This window comes from Rhamphochromis longiceps, linkage group LG9, assembly GCF_057381845.1.
Source record: "Rhamphochromis longiceps isolate RC_006_pf linkage group LG9, R_longiceps_female_GT1.1, whole genome shotgun sequence".
Taxonomy (NCBI): domain Eukaryota; kingdom Metazoa; phylum Chordata; class Actinopteri; order Cichliformes; family Cichlidae; genus Rhamphochromis; species Rhamphochromis longiceps.
In genome coordinates this window covers 24,348,418-24,372,007 of record NC_140565.1, presented here as the reverse complement: position 1 = coordinate 24,372,007, position 23,590 = coordinate 24,348,418, and the positions used below count along the sequence as shown (strand labels likewise).

General features: G+C 40.9%; 2 protein-coding genes across 2 annotated transcripts in view; one reads left to right on the top strand and one right to left on the bottom strand.

Moving 5' to 3' along the window:
- The window catches only part of asap1b (ArfGAP with SH3 domain, ankyrin repeat and PH domain 1b), an 86,081-nt gene extending 67,018 nt beyond the window's left edge, over positions 1-19,063 (top strand). The window contains exons 15-28 of the mRNA XM_085418975.1: positions 333-466; positions 663-754; positions 835-1,021; positions 3,182-3,267; positions 3,964-4,079; positions 4,167-4,234; positions 6,566-6,673; positions 9,461-9,689; positions 12,764-12,925; positions 14,685-14,763; positions 14,863-14,927; positions 15,015-15,568; positions 16,907-17,029; positions 17,131-19,063. Coding sequence (XP_085275101.1) covers positions 333-466; positions 663-754; positions 835-1,021; positions 3,182-3,267; positions 3,964-4,079; positions 4,167-4,234; positions 6,566-6,673; positions 9,461-9,689; positions 12,764-12,925; positions 14,685-14,763; positions 14,863-14,927; positions 15,015-15,568; positions 16,907-17,029; positions 17,131-17,205 — 2,078 coding nt within the window. The 3' untranslated portion in view covers positions 17,206-19,063. The remainder of the gene's footprint in view (positions 1-332; positions 467-662; positions 755-834; positions 1,022-3,181; positions 3,268-3,963; positions 4,080-4,166; positions 4,235-6,565; positions 6,674-9,460; positions 9,690-12,763; positions 12,926-14,684; positions 14,764-14,862; positions 14,928-15,014; positions 15,569-16,906; positions 17,030-17,130) is intronic.
- Positions 19,064-20,074: 1,011 nt separating this feature from the next.
- On the bottom strand, positions 20,075-22,016 carry eef1a1l3 (eukaryotic translation elongation factor 1 alpha 1, like 3). The gene is made up of 7 exons (XM_085418974.1): positions 21,858-22,016; positions 21,603-21,782; positions 21,233-21,529; positions 21,001-21,151; positions 20,582-20,838; positions 20,276-20,510; positions 20,075-20,190 (listed from the first exon to the last, which is right to left on the bottom strand). Exons 1-7 carry the CDS (start codon positions 21,999-22,001, stop codon positions 20,084-20,086), a joined length of 1,371 nt encoding a protein of 456 aa, XP_085275100.1. The 5' UTR covers positions 22,002-22,016; the 3' UTR covers positions 20,075-20,083.
- Between the last annotated feature and the right edge of the window lie 1,574 nt (positions 22,017-23,590).

Here is a 23,590-nt window from a genome sequence, read left to right as displayed (position 1 = left end):
GTTGTTTTTTTGTTTTTTTTTACACAGTATGTGCACAGTGAAAACATTGTTTTTAAAGCAGCATTTCTTTATCATTTAGAAAAACTGAGATTTATTGTTAAAATTGCACTTTTTGTATTAAAATGTCTCAGGAAATAAATACATACTTAAAATTTAGACTGGAAGAAAGGAGAGTGTCTTTGATTTGGTCAACTTAAGATCAAAGCGGGCTGTATATGTGGCCCACAATGTAAAATGAGTTTGACATCCCCACTGTAGGAGGTCAAATCACCACCTGTTTATATATCAGCCTCCTGTAGCCGTAATAACTTGTATTACACTGTTGTCTATAGACCCAAAGTGGCTGTCCACCAACCTGGGGATCCTCACCTGCATCGAGTGCTCTGGCATCCACCGAGAGATGGGAGTCCACATTTCCCGCATCCAGTCCATGGAGCTCGACAAGTTAGGAACCTCAGAACTCTTGGTGAGTCAGACAAAAGGCCTGTCGAGGGAACTGATCTTATTTTCGAGGCACACCCTTCACTGTTTTCACCTGAAATATGAGGAATCATGAAAGAGTATTGTGAAGACAGGATGGAGCCAATTTTAATCTGTAAAGCTGCAGGGATACATCATGTGTCTTTCTTTGGTTGCTGATGTTTCCCTTCTTTCTCCCACAGCTGGCCAAGAATGTAGGGAACAGTAGCTTCAATGAGATCATGGAGGGAAACCTCCCCTCCCCATCACCAAAGCCCACTCCCTCCAGTGACATGTAAGTTTTATATATAAACAAATCTTTATCTCTCAACTCAACTCTCTAACTTTTTTTTTTTTTTGACATTTTGTCCACAGGACAGTGAGGAAGGAGTTCATCAACGCCAAGTATGTGGACCACAAGTACGCGAGGAAGACGTGCACGTCTGCGGCAGCTAAAATGATCGAGTTGTTTGAGGCGGTTCAGTCCAGGGACCTGCTGGCACTTATTCAGGTCTATGCGGAGGGGGTGGAGCTTATGGAGCCGCTTCCAGAGGCAGGACCGGTGAGTCAAAGAGACATCTAAAGGTCTGATTTATCCAAAGTTAAAAACACGATAAGATAATTTTGTTTCAAACATTTTTTTTTTTTATGGTGTCGAAATCAATGTCAGTAGAGGTGAATCGAAAAATAAACATTAGTGCTTTTAAAGACTGACGGTGTTAGATTTGTCCAACAGTTTTCTTAGTCTTATAGATAGATAGAACTTTATTAATCCCTTGGGTAGGTACCTCTGGGAAATTCTATAATAAGTCATGTTTTTTGAAACTTTTTAGTTATTTGTTTAACTTGAAGGAAATCTCTCTTTTATTGTGTGTCCACAGTTTAGGAACTGTAGACTATCAAAGTTTGCAGAAACCTAAATTATAGGACTTTTTATAGGTCCTACAGGGCAGAAGAGAAACTTTTTATTGGCAACAAAAGCTCTGGTGTACACAACGTACTGTTAAAGAAAAGGCTCTAAAAGTGGAACATAGCCCAGAAAATGGATCAACAATGAAGTCCAGGCTTTATTAACTATATGTTATGGAAGAAAAAAAAAGAAATACTCTTGGAGGCAAAATAGAATAATTTTCAGTCATATTTCCCTTCAACTTGCTGCCTAGGACATCTCCCCAAAGTGATGCAATGCGGAAAGAAAATGGAGAAGCGTAATCTTGTGATTATAAGAGAGTAAAACACCACATCTGCTTTGTAATAGCACTACACATAAAATTGCACGCCTAAAACAATTTGCTGAAGATCATAAAATTGTGCCTTAAAAAGTGCATCTTTACAGATGGGGACCATTTATGCCAGTAAAGCAAAACATTATATCCAACTCTGACGACACCTCGCTTCTCTGTAGCCAGCTACAGATCACACTGTCAGGTAACTCTAAGCCAAAATCAGCCACAGGGTTAAAAGTTTAAAAGGCCAGTAGAGGGTCATACAGCGAGCAGAAATCACAAATAATCAAGAAAAAAAGCACATGAATGAACCCTGTATGGAAATGGGCAGTAATTAAACCATTAAATGGCTTGAGGAGCTCAAATGAATTCAAACATGAACACTTGAAGCCAGAGCTGTCCGCTTCTCCTGACAGGACTATGCAAAAACATGCCTGGAATCATAACACGTGCAGACTGCGACGCTCAGAAGCCGCCTGGTCAGTGCTCTGTGCGTGTTCCTGCAGTGGTTTCATCCTCATGTGTGGTTTCTTCCCAGCAACACCACCGCTGCTGACACGTTCTTGCCAGCTGGTGAATTATTTGGCAGTTAGAAATGGGTGTAACAGTTGGAAAATTCTGAGTCATCCGGGTTAACTTCTCCAGCAGGTGGTGATAGCCAGCAAACCTCCACCACATTGCAGGGCATCATGTGTTTTGGGTCCACATATATTTAGATGGCGACATCTGTAGCGGCTCAGTTCATGCGTCTGTTTTTTATTTTGTGGTTCAGCTTGTTTTGGGTTTTTTTCCCCCTCTCGCTTTTGTTCTCTTGCCTTTTTGCTGTTTTTAGGCAAAAATGAAAGTTGAATAACAAGCAGTGTCTGGTGAGGATACAGTACCGTGAACAACATGCGTGATAAGACTTAATCTGACGTAAATGGGTCAAGGTTTTATAACCCGAACACGGTCGTTCCCTAATGAAAAATTAAGTGCACAATGCTGCAGAGGAATAAAAGAGGATATCGTCTGGTGACGGAGAGTGGGGGGGTGGTGCTGCTGAACGCGCTGTGAAGTCTGACTCACCGATATCTGATCTGCTGCTGTCAGTGCATCCAAAGGGCTGCACCGTGACTTCCCACCCCCAACTCAAAACACAGACAGCGTGACAGCAGTGCGTGATTAAATCCGACCCCCTCTCAGATGCCAACAGATCCACTAAATTTAAGCGTTAGCTCCATATGTTTCGCCTTTACCTCCATCTTTAATGCTGAATCTAAAACACCACCACCTAGATCCAGCTTTGGTGCTGCAAGGCAGATGAAATAAAAGCAAGAGACTCCCAGGAATGGACAAAAGCCGGCATCAGGCCTGCAGAAGTATTATTTTTAGGAGCCATTTTGTTTACTGCAGCTTATTTAAATGCTGAAAGAGTCGCAGACAGAGAGAGAATACAGAATGGATGCTCCCCAAGATCGCCCCACTGAGTCTTTGCTGTGTTTGATGGCCCCCTGCAGGAAGCTGGAGAGACTGCACTGCATTACTCTGTACGGACTGCTGACCAGACCTCCCTGCACTTGGTGGACTTCCTCGTGCAGAACAGGTACATTTTGTTTTTTAAAGAGCTGCTAAACCTTTTAGAAAATGCAGCTGCGTGCATTCAGCTTGGCTCAGGAGGAGTGCAAAGAGCTGTTCAACTTTCATAAAAACACGCGCGAGTACTTTGGAGTAAAATTGTGTATAAAACAGCACAGCTTGGTGTAAACACTCTGTATTAAATTTGATCCGTCTGTCTGCTGCGAGTCACTTTCTGTGCTCTAGTCTAATAAAGCAGTGCAGAGGAAAAGCTTCACGCGGCTCAGCTCAGCTCAGATTCCCACAAGGCAAACAGAAATGGGTCAAGCACTTGTTCTCTGCCTTAATTTATTCCTCTCCTTTCAATTGTTTACCCACCACTGCTCCAACTGCACACAGTCTCCACTGCTGAACTGAGACCCCCTCATTAATTAAACCCATGTCTAGGACTTGTCTTTTAATATTTTTTTTTGTTGCCTTCATGGGAATTGCAGAAGATCTAAAGATTGCTACTGTGCCATTAGCTGTAGTTTGTAGTTTTTCTTGAATGATTTAATGTCTCACCTCTACTCAAGACGTCTAATGTGCTGTTTCCAATCCTCTTCTTTCATGCTAAACCTCAAAATCCTGAGCAATAACATATTAACCTAAAGCTGCACGACTGTGGAAAACACCCTCAGGCATGTGACCTCACTGCGCGAGTCTTGTTTTTTTCCTAACTCAGCGGTAACCTGGATAAGCAGACGGAGTGGGGGAACACCGCCCTGCATTACTGCTGCATGTACGAAAAGCCAGAGTGCCTCAAGTTACTCCTGAGGGGCAAGCCTGCCACCGACATCAGTGAGTCACACGCCGAGCTTCGTCCTCCAGTTAATGCCATCACCTATCAGACTCCTAACTGTTGATTGTCCGTCCTCGCCCTTTCAGCCAATCAGAATGGAGAGACGGCGCTGGACGTTGCCAGGCGACTGAGGAACACTCAGTGTGAGGAGGCAGTAAGTATAGGACCGACCAGCTGGACATCTTAGTAGATCATTAAAGGCCCAGAAACATTACACAAACCCCCCGTCCTCCCCCAAACATACACACAGCCACATAAAGGGTGTTCATCAGTTACCGGGCAGTTTAGTGAGAACACTAGATGGCAGTCAGAGGTCTCTCCAGCTGCGGGCGGTAGCAGCAGCAGAGTGGAAGTAATGGTTGATATATGTTTGTTATTAACAGTCATATGAGCAAAGAAGACAGAAAAACACTTTAAATGCTGTTTGGAATCTCTGAAAAATAAACACAGTTGGACAAATCTTTTATTGTTACAGGAAAATGTGCCTATAACAACATTTTATTTACATATTAACTAGATTTGTACTTGAATTATATCTGTGATTAAGATTATTGGCTATTAGCTCGAGCACATATAGACGATCTAAGTTATTGATCTTTGTGTCACACATAAGTCCTTATGTCCTCAGATGTAATTAGTGGTAAGCCGAGGGGACTTCAGTCTATTTCACCCGCACCTTTCCCGACAGGTAGACAGTATAAAAGGTGAAATCATCCTCTGTACTGACATCAAATCATTAATTTAGAGCCAGATAGTGTGCAGCATGTGTGTATTTTACTAGTGCGTGCCCATGCTGCAGTGTTATTTGGTCTATTTGTGGATTTGGTAAGCTGATATTTTTAATCACACTGAGAAAAGTAAAAAAAAAGTATGGAGTTATCTTGTTTATATGAATAAAGATAAATATTGGACTCGCTGTGTGATCATACACAACAAAGTGTATTTACCTCTTCGTATGATTAAGGGACCACGACCACTTATCATCCAGACACTGCCCACCGCCATATGAAGTATATAATGACAAACTGGCATGCAACACTTTGTCTGAATATGCACCCATGCAGTAGAAAGGGATTTCGTACGTTAGCTTTCTTTACAAATGTGCTTGCACATTTTTAAAAGTCTGTAACATCCTGGAAAAAAGCTGATTTGAAATCTCATCTCCACACCTTCACAGCGCATTTATAGTCAGCTGTTGATTTGACATTAAACTTGTAAATACAGTGAACTTCACTTCATAGGCTGAGTATTGATAGTGTAAATGTCACAGTTTGCAGTAATGAAAAATAATATTTTTCTCTAAATAAAATGTTTTGTTGTGAAATTAATCTGATGCGATGCTTTTATGAGGTGTTGCAGGTGCTTAAACATTACAAATGGGTCATTTTTGCCTGTTGCTAGGTGGTTGCTAGGCAAAATGATGACATCATGAGAACCTGCAGGGGCCTAAAATATATCTGTGTGCCAGTTTTAGTTGCAATCATGTAGCAGGAATTTACAAGCAAACAAATTTTCTGTGTTATGGTAGAATTTCAGGTCTGGTGCCTCAATAAAGAAGATAATTTTAATTCCAGTTATTTGTAAAAATAAATGAAAGACTGAAACATAAATAAAAATTAAATAAATAGAAACTATTATCTAAAAAAAATCATGTTGAACTGTTACTTTAGCTACGTTTTTTTCCTCTGTTTGATAAATTTGTTTAGCAGTTGTGTTGCAGTTTCATATTTCTGTGCCTTATTTTATATTTAAACAATTTTCAAAATCCCTCATATCTATTCCTCACATTTGCCCCTTTTACAAATAAATTTAATTCAATATTTTTCCTGCCCCCTCCTTTTTTAACATACCTTCTCCCCCTGAGTTAATACCATATATCTGTAAAATCTCCATCTCTATACAACCTCCAGATGTTCATGTTTGTGTCCTGTGCATCATCAGTGGCTGCAGAGAGCAGTTAAATCTCCAAGTCTCAGGGTTTTTTTAGTTTAACGATGTGCCAGACAAGAGAAAAGAAGTAAATAATAAAGCCAAATCAGTGACTGTTAGGATAATGGGTGTTATTGACTGGGTGGGCAAAGCTGTGGATTATTATTATTATTGAAGGTACACGTGTGGGGAAAAGTAAATAACATCTTTAAAATCTTACTGTTTGAGAAGAAAAAGAAATAATAATAATAATAATACATTTTTTAAAAACTGCTGTTGTTTTTTGTGTTCACAAACTGGATAATTACTGCCGTCTAGAAAAGAATGATGACTGATGCTCAGCACTCACTGTGGCTCTGACTCAGTCTAACCTGTGACATTAGTCTCTTTACGCTGCCTCATTATTTCTTATTGCGCTGCTTCTTCTTCCCATTCATAGTTTTTTGGGGGCTTTAATTAGCAGCCAGTTTTGATCCACCTTCTCTGTCTCGTAGCCGTAATGATCTGTTTGTGTAGAGCTGCAGTTTGAGTTAACGGATTTGTTTGTGTGTGTCAGCTCGTGCAGGCCGCAGAGGGGAAGTTCAACCCGCACATCCACGTGGAGTACGAGTGGAGCCTCCGACTGGAGGAGATGGACGAGAGCGACGACGACCTCGACGATAAGGTCTGAGCACGATGCCGAATTTAACAAGGAATCTGGTTATGAGTGAGGCTGAAGGTCAGATATGACTGTTCAGATTTCCTCTGCAGCCCACTGGCTGTCTGGCTTTGTGCTTTATTGTTGTTGTTGTCGCCTCCACATCACCAAAAAAAGAACTTCCCCATAGATTCATATATGTAGAGCACGGCTGTGAAGCTCATTTTAGTACATACGTGGGTCACATGCAGATAAATTTGACCTTAAATGAGCCAGACTGATGATAATCTATAAAGAAAACATTTTTTTGGGGTTAAGAAGTCTAAGTACGTTCTGAAAATGTCCACATTTCTGGATTTCAGTATTTGGCCAACCTAAGGTCATTACACAGACATGTCATTCTAGTAAATCAGCATGGCTGGGTACCGTTCAGCCTAAGAAATTAATCTGTAAACTTTCCTAATATAAAAAAACTGCAATTTTCTGTTAATTCGAAGAAAATGTTCCATTTTTCCTGTTGAATAAAATATGAAATTGTCCACTGATTAATTTATGTTGAAAACCCACCTAAATTTGTGTGTTTTTGATGGTTTCTAGTATTTATCTTTGTGTAGTTTAAAAAAGCATTCACCGGTTCAGATCAGACTCTTTAATGACCTGGTTCTGGTCCCCGGGCCCTATGTTTGACACAAGGTTAATATAATTAGCTAAAACTAAACAAAAAACTACAAATAGATGTGAAAAACAGTTTAGCTAACTTAATAAAAATAAAAAGCAGAATTTTAGAAAAAAATAAAAGCTAAACGAAATGGCTTTGTGAAACCGGGAAAATAAAATTTTTATTATTTGTTATTTTTGTTAAAAAACTGTAATATAATTTACGAGGTTTGATAGACGTGTTTGAGACTCTGGATGTCAACAAGATTTGAAAAGGTTCTGCGTTTTTGTTGTGCTGAACACAGAAACTCATTCAAACAAAACTAAAACTAATCATTTCCACGCAATAAAAACTACTTAGAAAATACACTATTAGAATAAATCTGGTTTGACACTCTAATGTAGAGGCTGAAGTTAACGGTGGATGCAGATGCGTCTTCCCTTTAGAGTAGGTTAAATGCACCGTGGCGTAATGCGGCATGAGTCAGGAAAACGGTTTAATGTTGTAGAAAAAAAAAAGATAACTGAAGATTTGTAAGACTATAAAAATGGAGAAATAAGGCGAGCTTAAGGAAATGAGACGGAGTGTAGTGATGCTGTGTCATTTGTAGGTCAGAACAAGCAGATGTCGGGCTTTCTTCGACAGGCTTTTACGCTTTAAGCAACAGCAGGTTAGATGTAAGCTGCAAACTACTCCAGAACCATACTCATCAAACTGCTCTACTAGGGCTGTTCGATATATATCGGATGACGATATAAAAACATCTATCGTTTCATTTTACGCTATCGTTTGTTTCGTGGTGTTGCAAAATAAACTGTTTACGGTAATATTTTTTCATCGTTTTGATGGTCACTGTAGTGGCTATATTCATTTCTTAAAGTTCTCTCTTTCTCTTATATTTAATATAACCACACTACGGACGGACAAGCGCCTGTTTTTATGCGTTGTGGTTAGCAACAACGACGGTAACAGCATCGCGTGTCCGCTTGTTTATGTTCCACATAAACCTTTCACAATAAAGCTCAAGATCCTGTTGAGACTTTTAAAAATAAACTGAATCACGTGAAAAAGCAGATTATTTACGGATGAGAAGTAAAAAAGAGCCGCCAGGTGCTAAAAAATAAACCTTAGACTCAAACGTTAGAACAGGCTTTTCCCCGCAGCACGCTGTGTAATAAATACCCAAAAAGAAAACGGTGGCTGTTACAACTTATGTCTGAAAATGTATAGTTTCATGCATCGGTTAAAACACTCGACTCCAGCTACATGACGCGCAGCTGGAAACACTTCCCGCAAGTCGAGCTGCCCGAGATTCACATAATTTACAGAAAATGTTACATTTTTGTGATCTATATCGTTATGGGACGATAGAATTCTTATATCGGGATATGAGATTTTGGTCATATCGCACAGCCCTATGCTCTACATAAAAGCTACGTTTGTGTCGGTGGTAAGCTGATATCAGCTCATAGTTCTGGCTGAGCAACATCATCTGTCAGGCTCTGCAAAGGATACCAAATGTTGTAGACTTGAGGCATTATTTTAACACTTCAGTTTGCAAGCCTGCATAGAAAAGTGACTGAAGTAGTTCATAGTGACTAAAAACCTTCTCAAAGCAACAGTTATTTGTCATCTCTGTCTTAAAAGCATTTCAAAATAAAGTGTAAAAGCTCCCTTGAACATCACCAAAAATAATACTAGAGGTTCAGCATTACTGATGGCATGTATATTTTAGTCATCTTAAAGCACAAATGTGTAATTTTTTTGTCGCAGCATCAGTTCTGTAGTATTACAGAGGAATTTTGTGATTGGTAAGTGGTTAGCCAGTGAGTATATTCTGTATAATCCTCCTTTATGACTCTTAGAATTATTTACAGTTGACAAAAAACATATTTTAATAATTATGACCTGAAACTAGCAGGTGAGCTCATAAAATCATCATGGAAATGTTTGGAAACGAGCTGAGAGGCTTTTTACCAAAAATCTAGACGTCTGCTTGTAAACAGAGGAGTCTCCACCTGCTGGCCACTGTAAAGAATGCAGGTTTGGGGCATTTCTGCATTGGGTGAAAGCTGCATCGATCTTTTATCGCGTCTATGCTCAGGTTACAGTGACTGATGTCAGCTTGGTCTCATCTGTCATGTGTCCTTCTGCAGCCCAGTCCCATCAAGAAGGACCGCTCCCCGAGGCCTCAGAGCTTCTGCCACTCCTCCAGCCTCTCACCCCACGACAAGCTCTCCCTGCCGGGCTTCATCAGCCAGAGGGACAAGCAGCAGCGTCTCTCCTACAGCGCCTTTACTAACCAGATGTACAGCGCCTCCACCGACCTCAGCTCCTCCCCAGTGGCCGACGGGCCGCCGCTGCCACCCAGGAACCAGGGCAAAGGTCAGACCTAGCTGCTCCGAGCGGCTTTGAGCCTGCATCGGTTTTCCGACCGCATTCAGTTTTATCAGGCTCTAGCTCGAATAAATTCAGGAGGTCACATTCTGCTAATATCTCCTTTTGCAAATGTCAGCCTGTGATGCAAATGGTCTAAAGGTTGTATGCATGCTCTGCTGTGGCTGATAACTGTGGAGGAAAGATGGCCTGTGGAAATGACTTTATTATGTCTGTTAATGTTTGATTATTTGCAGTCAGGATAAGGTTTGTGGGAATGCTTTGTAAATGACTTTAATGGAAAGTTCCTTCTTTGTGCTGTCAGTCAGTTTCCACACCCTGCAGTGGTATGCAATTTGTCAGCACACAGATCAGAGGGCGGGAAGCGGGTGTCATTAAGATTGCTTACACTGTAAACGTTCAGGAAAACACGGCTGTAGCAGAGGGCAAGGTGGCAAAGGAGGATACACACTTACTTAATCGTTAGCCTGGGCAAAGTATCCACAGAGTGTACTGTGGGCGTGCTGTCTCTGCAATATTGGAATTAAAAATAACACTCCTCCCCCTGTGGACCTGTACTAGCTTTCTCTGAAAACACTGCATAAGCTTAACTCTGCCAGCATCCATCTTAACAGTCATTTAATCCATCGCATAGCATTCAAATCTTATTTTTCCTAAAGCAAAGGGGTGTGAAATTTCACTTGTTTCCAGTTCAAATTAACCTCTTTCTGGTGACCCTTGGCTAAGCCTGCTTTCCACAGTAGCACAACAAGCACCCAGTGTGTAAAAAGGAGAGAAATTATTACATAAAAATGTGAGACGTTGAATCAAAATATGAATTTTTTTTAATACTATGGATACTAAATTTCACACAGAAGTAGATTACAGTATTAATCTACTTCTGTGTTTGCTTCTCCAGCAAAGATGTGTTTGCTTCTCCAGCCAACACATCTTAACAGGAATTATGCAAATTTTCAGGCCCCTGAACTCATTAGTTTCCTTAAAAATGAAATGAATTAAAGGAAAAGGGAGTTTTATCTTCTAGCATCAGTTTTAAAGGGCAATTTAAAAACCCCGTCATCTGGAAAACTACTTGAACTAAGACCTTAATTTTATTTTTTTTATTTTTTTTTTAGATATCTCTACGGTGGCTCAAAAAAAAAAGCTCACGTTAACACAGAGTGATGGATGAATTCCCTAAAATGTTTGGACGTCTGATCTCTGACAGCAGAGATGGAAACTAGAGTTCTCTCTCATTTTCACAATATGACTTTTTGAAGTCCTCAAAAGTCATTCACCCACACAGCTCAGTTAGAGGATGTGATGTAACGCCTCTCTCCCGTACAGCAGCCACAGTCTTTGGCTGTTATACATAACTATGAGCATATCACAGAAGTTCAAGCAGTGCTTGTTATTGGTTTAGTAGCTGGGGATAGTAGCTAATAGCTAATGCAGCTTTATATTAGGTATGTTTGCTCCCTTTGCTTAAGAGTACAGATGAGCGTACTAAGCTATACAAACACAATTTTTCCATTCATATTAATTTTAGCATTTTTTTTCTCACATTTTTATCTTTGGAAAAGCGATGACAAATGCTCGTAGGTACCAAGTATCTTCCTCTCTTCCTCTTCCCCTCTGCGATCTGATATTTCTGTCAGTGTTGTCCCCAAAACATCATAATCAGAACTGACCGGTCGTGCTTTTGTAATGTCAGAGCTTTACGCCTGAGAAAAAATTCCTGCGCACGGGGAAATGTTGTTTTTGAAACCATAATCTTTGCTTAAACCCGGCTGAACTTTGCCCATTATGTCTAACAAACAGAAGATTAATAATTCCACATTTACTTTTGGTTTCCTGTTGGTCACAAATCCCAGTGTCACGGGTGAAAGTCCACCATAACCTTATCTATAATTAGCCTTTATCGCTTCAGCCACGTTGTAGTGTTTTTATCCTTGATCGTCACAATATGATTGGTCAGTCGGTCCAGTGTTTATGATGCTTAAGGGACAACGCCTGCGGCTGTGTCAGAGACGTCTTCTCATGTGAACTGTGCTTTGATCTTTTTAGTTCCTGTCCTCCTAAATGTCCCTGAAGAATGAGCATTAATATTTCTCACAGGTTCAGCTACCCGTAAATAACCAAAACGGCACTGGAAACAAGTCATTTTATACAAAAATAAGATTAAGAGGGAAAACATCATAGATGCATTGAGAATATCACGCTAACCCTTCATTGGCGGCGCTCTCTCTTTCTCCCTCTCTCTCAGTGGGTGCTGAAGAGCTGGCTCCCCGGGGGGCGGCTTCACACCGTTTCTCCTCTTTTTTTTTTTTTCTTCTTTTTTTTGCTTTGCTTGCCACTGATAAGATTTCATCTTGTTATTTTACAGCGTGTGGGAGCAGCTCTTTTATAAGACTGACATACTGTAGATTCTCTCCCACACTCCTCATCTCGCTCTGTTTTCTTTCTCTTTTTTGTTTCTCTATTCTTTCAGCTCCACACTTGGCATTCCTTGGCTCTCATTCGCACTACGCCACACTGGCTGGCACTCGACCATACATCAGTGAATATCCTGGTTTTATGTTCTCCCTCCTTACTCGGCTGTGTGCCCCACATACAGTTGTCCCTCAGTTGTTTCTTCCTTTTACAGCTCACTTTTACGGGGTGGTGGCATTTATTTAAGTGAATAACGGCACCACATAGGCAAGCTTTTAATTATTTATTGCCTATGTGATTTTTTTAAATTCTATTTTCCCACCATCCATGGGCTGTAAACTCCTAACCACAGCTGATTCCTCTCTGGCTGAGCTCTCTATTAGCTGCTTTCACCCTACTCTTCTCTGTACTGGTGACCAGTGACTGCTTTGGAGTCCCAGTAGATAAAGGCAGGCGTATTTAAAAAATAAAAGTCCCCGTCCAGACACTCCTGTGTGTATTTATATGTTCAAACAATATTGTTTTACTTGCATTAACTTGTCTCCTCCTCATTATCCTCTCCTTTATCTCCTTTACCTGTCATTTTTTTTATTTGTTTATCTTTTTGGTGGGCTTCATCACCTCATGTGTCTTATGTATCGCTCCTCCAGCTCCTCCCCCATCCGGCCCTCCCTCTTCACTCACACCAGGAGGCAGCTCCACCCTGTCCAAGAAGAGACCGCCGCCCCCCCCTCCTGGACACAAACGCACCCTGTCCGACCCACCCAGCCCACTCTCTCACAGTCCACACAGTAAAGGGGGCGTAACCGGGGGTGAGATGCAAGCACACGTTCTGTAACAGTAGGGCTGGTTTCACTCAGGCGTGTGGTTCCAGTCTGAAGATAGAAGATCACGATTCTCCAGAGAAGTTTTGTTCATTTTTTAAGTTAATTTCACTTAGGAGAGGAAAAACCGAATGTTAACTCTGCGTCCACTTCTAGGTTTTTCCAGAGCGTTTTGAGTTCATACGCTCTTACCCAGAGATTCATAGGTCATGTATCCCACCGGAGGTAGACTCCATTGAATAATTACCACCTTAAAATGTGTTTTTAAAGCTAATAAGTGGACATAGTTTAGATTTTTTTTATTTTAGCTGATTTTTTTTAGTATTTTGACTTTTGTTTATTAAGTTCCACAAACTGTTTCTTCCATTTTTGTCTCTTATGCAGTCTGAAGAGCCATAAACAGTCCCTCTACACATCCTATACATTTCTGTACAGCTGCATTTGTCGAGTAATTTGTAGTTAATATCTACTGGATGTCCAGTCCAATCCAACTTTATTTAGTAAGCACTTTTAAAAAAACAACATAGTGCTTTCAATTTAAAAGACACCAATAGAATATAAAACACTTGTTTGTTTGTTGTTTGTTGTTTTTTAAAGGAAAGTAAAAACCAGTAAAACATGAAAATAACAGAAATAAAATAATTCAAGTAAGTTTTATTTTATAGCTCTAAATCACAACAGCAGTGACGTCAAGGCTCTTTATAGTATAAATATTATAGCAAAGACCCCAACAACTCCATAATCCGATGACCCCCTTTAAGCAAACACTTGGCGATAGTGGGGAGGAAAAACTCCCTTTTAACAGGAAGAAACCTCCAGCAGAAACAGCCTCAGAGAGGCCATCTGCCCCAACAGACTGGGGGAGATGGGAGAACCAAATGTTTTGTCGCTGAAAGCATTAATCCACAAAAACTTAGCATTACAGTGTAGCAACGATGCTTCAACCACTTAGACTATTTAGACTCGATGTCTCCAGCTGTTCGAGTCCACATCAAAGTATAATCGTGTCGTTAGCCTCTGGCGGGAAGTTTTTCAGTTTTCTGGTTTAGCCAGATGTTACCCGGGCCGAGCTGTTGTTTACAGTAGCAGCTAAATTTTAAAAAGCTAACAAAAGACAGATTTTGGTGGAGTTTAATCGATGATTCTGAAATTGTATTCCAGCAAATATGTTCAACCAAAGATCGCTAGATCCTGATTGGCCAACAGCATTTGGACTACAAATTGACTACAAATGGTACCAAAAATCTGTTCCTTTATCTACAGTCTGTATGTTTAAATATATACAGAGAACTTCCATATGGTTGCATTATAAACCATCTAATTCACAACTTTGTGAACATCCTCAAATCACCATTCAGAATAGCTTTAAAGTGCATATTGAGACAAATATGCTTATACAACTGTGGATTTGATTTAAAAAACAATCACATTTTACATGTGGTCATATCTTTAGGGAAATTTTTACTGTTATTGGGGCTACGTTCCCATGTCTCTCACACACGCACACTCTAAACCCAACCACTAATAAAAAGATGGTATTTAGTTGCACAACAACCCCTGTTTCCAAATAACGAGGGGCTCATGGAAAGCTCAGCCAGATGACGCCTCCCTCATTGTTTTTTTTGTTGTTTTTAACCATCACAGCATGTTGATTTATTTCCATATTTATATTAAATTAATCTCTTGGCCAGCGCTCCAATATGGTGTTAAATAATCTCGTATTGCCATCATCGATGTTAATTTTTAGGAAGCGACTCCACCCCTCCTCCGGTGACTAAGATGTCTCCTGTTTCCAACAAGTTTGAAGGCATTCCTCAACAGCAAAGGTATCAGACAGAAACTGTGTGGATGTTGAAGCCTCTTCTTTGTGAAATAGTTTTGTTTTTGTTTTTTTCAAATATAGTTATTTCACTTTTTTTTTCTAGCTCTACTTCAAGCAACACAAAGTCTACACTTGGTCCAAGGGTTCTTCCCAAACTACCTCAGAAAGGTACAGACGTTTGGATATTTTGTGTTTTTAGTGCAAGGAGTTGAATTAAAAAGGTATTAATGAGCCACTATGCGGTTACCTCTCCAGTGGCATTGCGTAAGATTGACACCATACACCATCCGTCTGTGGATAAGCCTAGCCTTCCTCCAGAGGTCTTCCAGAAGTCTCCGCCGCCAGCTGAAACCCCGCAGAAGGTTCCTCTGGTGGAGAGGCCTCAGCCGGGAGACCTTCCCCCAAAACCGCAGGTGTCGGAACTCCCCCCTAAACCTGGAGACCTTCCTCCGAAGCCGCAGCTCTCCGACCTCCCTCCCAAACCTCAGCTGGGTGACCTACCACCTAAACCCCAGCTCAAAGACCTCCCTCCCAAGCCTCATCTTGCAGACATCCCCCCAAAACCTGGGTCAGTCGAGTCTGCTCCCAGGCCGCTCCACGGAGAGCCAACGCCAAGGCCCCAAATACAGCCTCCACCTCCGCCTCAAACTCATCCTCATCCTCAACCGCACCCACAGCCTCAAGACTCGCCGTCACCTAATCAGCAGGCAAATATAGGGACCCCATTTCAACAGTCTGCTGAAGACACCAACGGGACCCCTGCAGGCACCCAAGAGACACCTGTGCCCCTCCCAAGGAAGATCACAACGGTATGGACTCGCATATTATTTCTAAGGGTTCCTTTTTAAAAAAGAAATAAGTGTAAACATACACATTTTTACGTCTTTGTATATTTACTCATATATAATATTTCAGCTATCACGTATATAGATGTTAATCATTGCAAAAGTCCCTCCAGCATAGACTTTCTTAATGCAAATAATGTTAACGCAATGCAAAATTTGTTAACATCAACACACTACAAACTCCTGCATTCCTAAATGCCTGCCACTTCACAGTATATCAAGTAAACTTGCCATTGTTTTTGTCACCGTATAATCCAGACTGGACCTTGTGTCTTTTTTTCAGATTGAAAAGTACAAAAGTTACAAACCTACCTTAAGATCCTGGATGTTTTGTCCTCTGTGTCTGAGATAATTTGTAGTTTTAGAGTATAAATGGGTTGAATTCGTTCCCAGTGGAGACTGTCATTGACTCTGCCTCTGAGTGAAGCTGCTTTTATTTAATAAACTCAGTGAAAACACTCCTACACATCTTTTTATCTGTTGGTAAAACCCCAGAATATACATTTGCTCTGTCACTTCCTCTTGTTTGGTGCGAAACTTGTTGATAAACAGCATATTTGAGGTTAGGCGTGTAGGCGTTTGATACAATGTGCCAGATATGGCATGGACTTAATTTACAACGCCTGCATTTACATATGCAAAGATAACTATTAGAGTTTGCATGAACATGAGATAAAATGTACAGCTGTGGTGTGTTTTCCACTAAATCAGCTGGATTGCTCTATGCCAGTACATGACTATCGGATATAAAAGAAGCACCACTTGACACCGATGCGACATGTCTTTGTAAACTGTTCCTGTCTTCAAAGGTTTGTTCAGATCTCACCAGATGCTCGGGGGACATTTCAGTCTTACAACAAAAACATGGTTACTCTTAAAAAATATCTGTTTTATTGTGTTAAATGTGTCTGGACACATTGTGTTATACTAAATTTAAATACATCTCCGTTATTATTAATAAATGGAGTAAACCCTGCAGGCTAGTTAATTAACACGCCTCACTACTACTCGTCATATTCCAGAGACGCCATCCCAATATGTGGAGAGCGGTCACCTTGGGTCAGCGCTGTCCCCGACACCATTAAAGTTAAAGTAAATTTAAATATAGCATCCCAGATACGAACTTTGCAGACAGACTTTTTATTTCATCATCACTCCCCATTTTTTCGGTGTAACATATTTGTGGGGAGTGATGATGTCGAAGCCTAGATGGCAAACTCTAAATGCGTAATGGTGCTGTTATGAATCGCACAAAGCCAGAGTGGTCGGACTGAACTGGTTTTGCTGTTTGTTTCTGTCCAGGGGAAGAACAAAGCCCGGCGGGTGAAGACGATCTACGACTGCCAGGCTGACAATGATGACGAACTGACATTTGTTGAAGGAGAGGTGATTATAGTAACAGGGGAAGAGGACCAGGAGTGGTGGGTGAGTGTGGCCTAAGCGTATCTTGTACCTTTTGAACATCTCGCAGTTTAAACTAATAGAAAAAAACAAAATCACACAATATTCCTTTGCTTTGCCTCCAGATCGGGCACATTGAAGGAGATCCGGAAAGAAAAGGAGTATTCCCCATGTCTTTTGTGCACATCCTGAGTGACTGACAGCCAGAAAGACTTGCACTACACCTCTGTCCCTAAATTGGGAGGTCCTGTAAATAGCTCTCATAACACCTCTTGTCACAAGACAAGTGTCCTAAAGAAGAAAAAAAACAACAACACACCAAGAAGAAACCCCACGAAGGCTCATCTAGCCATGGATGCCTCATCCATGCTGTACAAAGAATGTGTGTATTCTTCCTCTACCAGTATTATCTTAACCCTATAGCACGGCTGTGACGAAGCCACTCTCAAAACCCTAGCACTTACCTTAAAGTCTATGTTTATGCTGTTACTGTGTATATATGTATGTAAATATATATATTTGTGTGTGAGTGTACATACATGTTTTATTGTACAAAACATGTACCATTGCTCTCTGCCTGTCAGATTAAGCATCAGGGTGGTAGAGTTTGAATTTTATCTGTATTGATTTTACCGGCCCTCAAATAACTATCTGCTCATATTTCTGGGAAAAGGACAAATATGAAATGGAATGTGAAATAGGTCATGTCATTGTTTGTCTTGCATCCCTGTTTACCACCACAATTGACTGAAGAGGCAGGAAGTCTCCCACTGACTCTTCCCGAGATGGAAGAAAGAGAAAAAAAAAAGTCATTTAATGTACTCTTTGTTCTTGCTTGCTTTGTGTGTACTCGTATTATGGTTGTTTTACAGTTTACCTGCTGCTACTGTGTGGTGGAATATCAACGCCTGTGGTTCACTGTAGGTCACTAATTTACTCCTTGTTACACTGTTCACTGTATGTATGCTCTGTGTGTGAACTCAACACCATCTCCACAGTCCTTTGACCTTTTTTCTGTGCATGGTGTAACAATGACTGGAAATGAGTGGAGTGCTGCGTTCGACGACGCTCACCTCAGGGTTTGAAGAGCCACTATTAATATAAAGCAGGACTGCGCAAAATGTATCCTGTTGTTAAAAGCCACTATTAATGACAAGTACGGGAAACTCCAGAGGACATCTTAGCAATAACTTGATTTTTCTGACAGGCTAGAAGTCTCACAACAACCTGTGTTCACAGTTCAGTGTCTTGTAAAACCTCATGAGCTTGAATTTTTTTTCTTTTTAGTTTGAGTCATGTGATATCATTCTGTTACTGGATTCAGTCGTAGGCAGTATAAAAGACGGACGAAGATGGCCGCCGGTTTTGGACTGTATTTTTCAAGCTTCGGTGCTGTTTTAGTCAGTGCCATGTTGGCTTCTCAAAGCCAGAAGTTACCTTATATGGCACACTGCGTTCATAAACAGTATGGGTGTGCTGAGTAACACACTAACGATAATAATACTAGAATTTAACTCGGCAAAATTGAAGGAGAAGCTTCTTGGATGGTCTCTACCACACAGCAAACTGATATTGAGATCTATTAAAAATGCTCTGAAAGGCACCAACGGCACAAAGTGGATGAGGCCTAGCAGACAACAATTGGGATGCCTTTCAATCTATGTGGTCACACCCCTTACTTATATACCTAGATGGATGAGTTTTTGAAAGAAACTACCCCCGAGACCAAAAATGTTTTTGTTTTTCTACCAGGCTGTAAACATGCTTCTTAATGCTGTCAAGTTATTTTAACATGGGAGTCTACTCCCTTCTGGAGCCAGCCTCAAGTGGCCACCAGAGGAACTGCAGTTTCCCTGCTGGCTTAGTTTCAGCTCCAGCAGTTGCCCCTTGGATTTAGTACATTTCCAGGTTTACCTGTGAACCAGAGATGTCTTTTTAGACGAGGTGGACTTTAGAGAGCCGATGTATTTTCACCTGGTCCACACCAACCTGCAGTTCTTCCCATGTTAAGGAACAAACCCATCAACCCATTGTATCATTAAAAGTGCTGTATTTAAACCTTAAGCCTGGTCTTTTTATTTGGTCGCCATGTAGTTTTGAGGTCTTTACGGCTTTAAGCCAAGCATTTATTTTTAAAGTTGCTGTTGATGTTAAGCTGGAGAAATTTGGGATTTCTCTGGAATTTTAGTTTTGGGGTTACTCAGATAAAAATTGGCAACTTGTGTAAACGCCATCTATCGTTTCTATATTAAACTTTCACTGCTAATGTTAAATGTACATAAATATGCTGTTGCTTAGAAGCTGGTGTTTTACTAGCTTAGCATTGAACTGATTTGAGTTCTCAAAGTGTATTTCAGCATGCAGTATAAAGCACAATTGCAATACAGTGGTGTATATTCGATTCAGGCTTAAACTACTTACGAGGTTTTCTGTTCAAAATGCACACCAAACCAAAAACATTACAAGTAGCCTTAAATCTAGAGTAGAGGCTCAAGTTGTAGGGAGAGAAACTGAAAACTTTACACCCCCATTTAGCACATTGAAGTTTCACACTAGCATTCTTTTGCCAAAGCAAGGCACAAACTACCACTACAGGACGCTAAAGTGACTCCATGTGCCACTCAAAACATTAAAAGTTTAGATTTCAGATGCCGGCTGTTGTAAACGAACTTGAAAATCCAGACCATACTCATTAGAACCAATAAACTCTGCATTTGGTGCTTTACAATTTAAAGCATGACTTTATTACAAACTGGAGATGTTGTGCACCATGAGATGCTGAGGAGTCTTATTCAGCTTTAATATTTAAGACTATCCCTGAGGAGAGTTTAGTTTAAGTTCTTTCAGATGTACATTAAGATGCAGTTGACGGTTCAACAGTAAAGACACTTAAACCAGTTCTTCTCCACACCATTTTATTTTGAGACATTCAATTTTAAACCAAAAAACCAACCAAACTCTACTTCTGGGTTTATCAACACAGGAATACTATACACTTTAAAGACAACACAAATACATTTCATCAAATAAAACTCTTCCCATGAAGCAGCATTACCAGACCTCTGGTAAACCAAAAACTTATTTACAAACTTGAGCTTTGTGAAGTTTTGAGCCATGGTTCTTTTCCACTGACTTGATGACTCCTACAGCGACCGTCTGCTTCAGGTCTCTCGCCGCGAAGCGACCTGTGAAGAAGAGCCAGTCAAACGAGGGCACAACCAGGAGGATTCATACACGCAGAGTTGTGTGCATGAAGAGATCTGTGCTTACCTAAAGGAGGGTATGTGAAGAAGCTCTCCACACACATGGGCTTGATGGGGACCAGTTTGACTGTGGCTGCATCTCCAGACATGAGGATCTGCGGGTGGTCCTCCAGCTTCTTGCCAGTGCGGCGGTCGAGCTTCTCCTTCAGCTCAGCGAAACGGCAGGTGACGTGGGCTGTGTGGCAGTCCAGAACTGGGGAGTAGCCTGCTTTGATCTTCCCTGGATGGTTCAGGATTATCACCTAAGACAAAAGCAAGGTTTAGTGGAAACAAACCAAAAAAGTGAGGCAATTTCTTCCTGCAGTGAACCAACCTGAGCGTCAAAGCTTTTAACATCTGAAGGAGGATCCTGCTGAGCGTTCCCAGCCACGTCCCCACGCCGCAGGTTCTTCACGGACACGTTCTTGATGTTAAAGCCAACATTGTGGCCGGGCAGAGCCGTCTCCAGCCCCTGGTGGTGCATCTCAATAGACTTGACCTCTGCAGTGAGCTTGGCAGGGGAGAACGTCAGCATCATGCCAGGCTTCAGGACACCAGTTTCAATTTTACCCACTGGCACCGTCCCAACTCCTGGAGGAGTAAGAAACACTTCAATTTCAGCATGTTTACAGACATTTTCTACTCCAAAAACAATACTGTACTTCCTCTACTGCATTTTTCATAAATGAAGCCGTAATTGAGCTCAGACCAAGAAATCGAGAAAATGGGATCAAAAGCAGCGATTGACATCACCTCCAATTTTGTAGACATCCTGCAGAGGTAATCGTAGTGGCTTGTTGACTGTGCGCACAGGTGGCTGAATAGAGTCCAGGACTTCAAGCAGCGTCTTCCCACTTTTATTCCCTTCCCTTCGTCTCACCTTCCAGCCTTGAAACCACGGCATCTGTGCAGACGTCACTTTTACAGCATTGCAAGCCAACTTCTGGGGTTTAAAGGGGGAAAAAAAGCCTGAAAACATCATTACCCTTTGAGATGCGGTGATCATGTTCTCCCCAGTCCAGCCTGAAACTGGAACGAAGGGCACAGCCGTGGTGTCGTAGCCAATCTTCCTGAGGAAGCCGCTCACCCCTCGCATCACTTCCTCGAAGCGGCTCTGGCTGTAAGGTGGCTCGGTCAGGTCCATCTTGTTCACACAGACTATGATTTGCTTCACACCTAGAGTATAAGCCAGCAAGGCATGTTCTCTGGTCTGACCACTCCGAGACACGCCGGCCTCATACTCTCCTTTGGCTGCAGAGACCACCAGGAGGGCAACGTCAGCCTGAAATGATATGAGCTTTAGGAAAAGGCAGCATTCATAGCAACAGATATTCAAGCACGCGTGTACTTCCTACCTGTGACGTCCCAGTTATCATGTTTTTGATGAAGTCACGGTGGCCCGGAGCATCAATTACAGTCATGATGTATTTCTGGGTGTTGAACTTCAGCAGCGTGATGTCGATGGTGATTCCTCGCTCCCGCTCAGCTTTCAGCTTGTCCAGCACCCAGGCAAATTTAAAGGAGCTCTTCCCCATCTGGAAGTCAAGCAGAATGAGTTTAACACTTGAAAAGTTGGAAGTTTTGCAGAAATTGTTTTTGTTTTTACTCACTTCATTCGCAGCCTTCTCAAATTTCTCCAGCCTCCTTTGATCAATTCCTCCACACTTGTAGACCAGGTGTCCGGTGGTGGTGGATTTCCCACTGTCAACGTGGCCGATAATCACCACGTTAACATGAGTCTTCTCTTTTCCCATGGTTGGAGATGGCGTTGCAAAACGTAATCAAGAGCGCTGCAGAGCTTCAGAAACTGTTGTTTTCTAGCAAATGGATCTGGCCATCCTCTTTGGAGAGCCTTTATAGCCCCCAGAGGATGCATAACTGAAGACAGGTGTGCTGCTTAATCAAGCTTAATTGGGATCAGTCACACTTTGATGACAAATAAATGCTGCTTAAAGGCAAAGTGGCTTTAAAGCTTGAAGTTTAAAGAATATATTGATCTGCTTTGTGACTGTAATCTGTATTTTTGTTTAAAGTCCCAATGTTTCAGCGCAATCTTTTGATCAGTGTGCAGAAACAGACCGTTACACTCGCTTCTCTCTTAGGGCCTCATCATGGCTCCTCTGATGAGCTCAAATTACAGCCAGGTGAGTCTTTCTCTGGAGCTGGAGCGCGCTCAACACTTGTCTCACTTACTGATTGCTGAAGAGTGAACTGAACAGATAACGGGCACGTTTAGTATCTGTGTCAAAAATATAATGACAAAACAGATCAAATCCATCATACTGAGAGTCTGCTGGTTTGAAGTGTAGTGGGAAAAGCACAGCTGATGTTTTGAATGTATTGAGCTTAATCACAATGAGGGATAATGCTGATCCAACCATTCATAAGCCATGTTTGTAGCTGTTTTAATAACTATAAATCATTAAACATTTTAGCAGGAGGCTCACTTAATTTCAAATCAAACTAATGTTTTGTTGCTCAGTGAAATCTGCTCCAGTGTTTGAACGTGAATATCTTAAAAACTACTAGAAATAAAAACATGAACTTTTCACTGGACTTTATTATCATCCAAATGAATCAGCATCTGTAATTTGGGACAAATACATTAAGATTTATCTGAGTATTGGTTAGTTAAAATATGAAAAAGAAGTTCCAGCACTCCAGCAAAGTCCCATATTTGAACACACACTAATAAAACCTTCAAATTACAAAAGATAATTAGTGACAATTTCTAAATGATATATAGATGAATTTCACAACACTACAAAATAAAGCACGTGGAAGCCTTTTTAATAAGAATTTCTTAGTCAGAAAAATTCAACTTTCATTCTGGGTTGAGCAAATATGACAATTTGTACCACAGAAACAAAAATATCAGCAGAAAGTCAATTTACAGATGGTACTCTAATTATAAATCAGAAAATATTTTTGTTAATATGTGCATTTTGTTTTAATTTTCAAGACCCGAGTTCATCATCAATCAACCAGATTCAGTTTCCATAAAAAACATTTTATGGTCCAAAGTTTGAGGGTACAGAATTGAACGATTTCAGTTCATTTTAACTTCACATACTAAATACCTTTCAGATATCTATTTTTGCATAAAGGCGTGTCAACCCACTTTCAGGCCATTTTCCTTCCACAATGAGAAAAAAAAAATGCCTGAAAGTGGGTCAACGGACCATTTAAATGTCAACACAACCCAGTGAGAATTCAGCAGGTGAATGATGACAGAGAATAAAAATCAAAATAATATATATTACTGTGATTATGGAAAAAACTATACCAATAGTATATACCAAATTACTGCAGCTGTACTGCAGCTCTTGTGGGGTGTTACTGG

Excerpts from the sequence above, each read along its gene's own strand:
- eef1a1l3 (XM_085418974.1), bottom strand. The coding sequence starts at position 22,001 with ATGGGAAAAGAGAAGACTCATGTTAACGTGGTGATTATCGGCCACGTT. Across the intron at positions 21,152-21,232 it reads TGATCACCGCATCTCAAAGG|ATGCCGTGGTTTCAAGGCTG; the intron begins GTAATGATGTTT and ends ACGTCTGCACAG. Across the intron at positions 20,839-21,000 it reads GGATGTCTACAAAATTGGAG|GAGTTGGGACGGTGCCAGTG; the intron begins GTGATGTCAATC and ends TTACTCCTCCAG.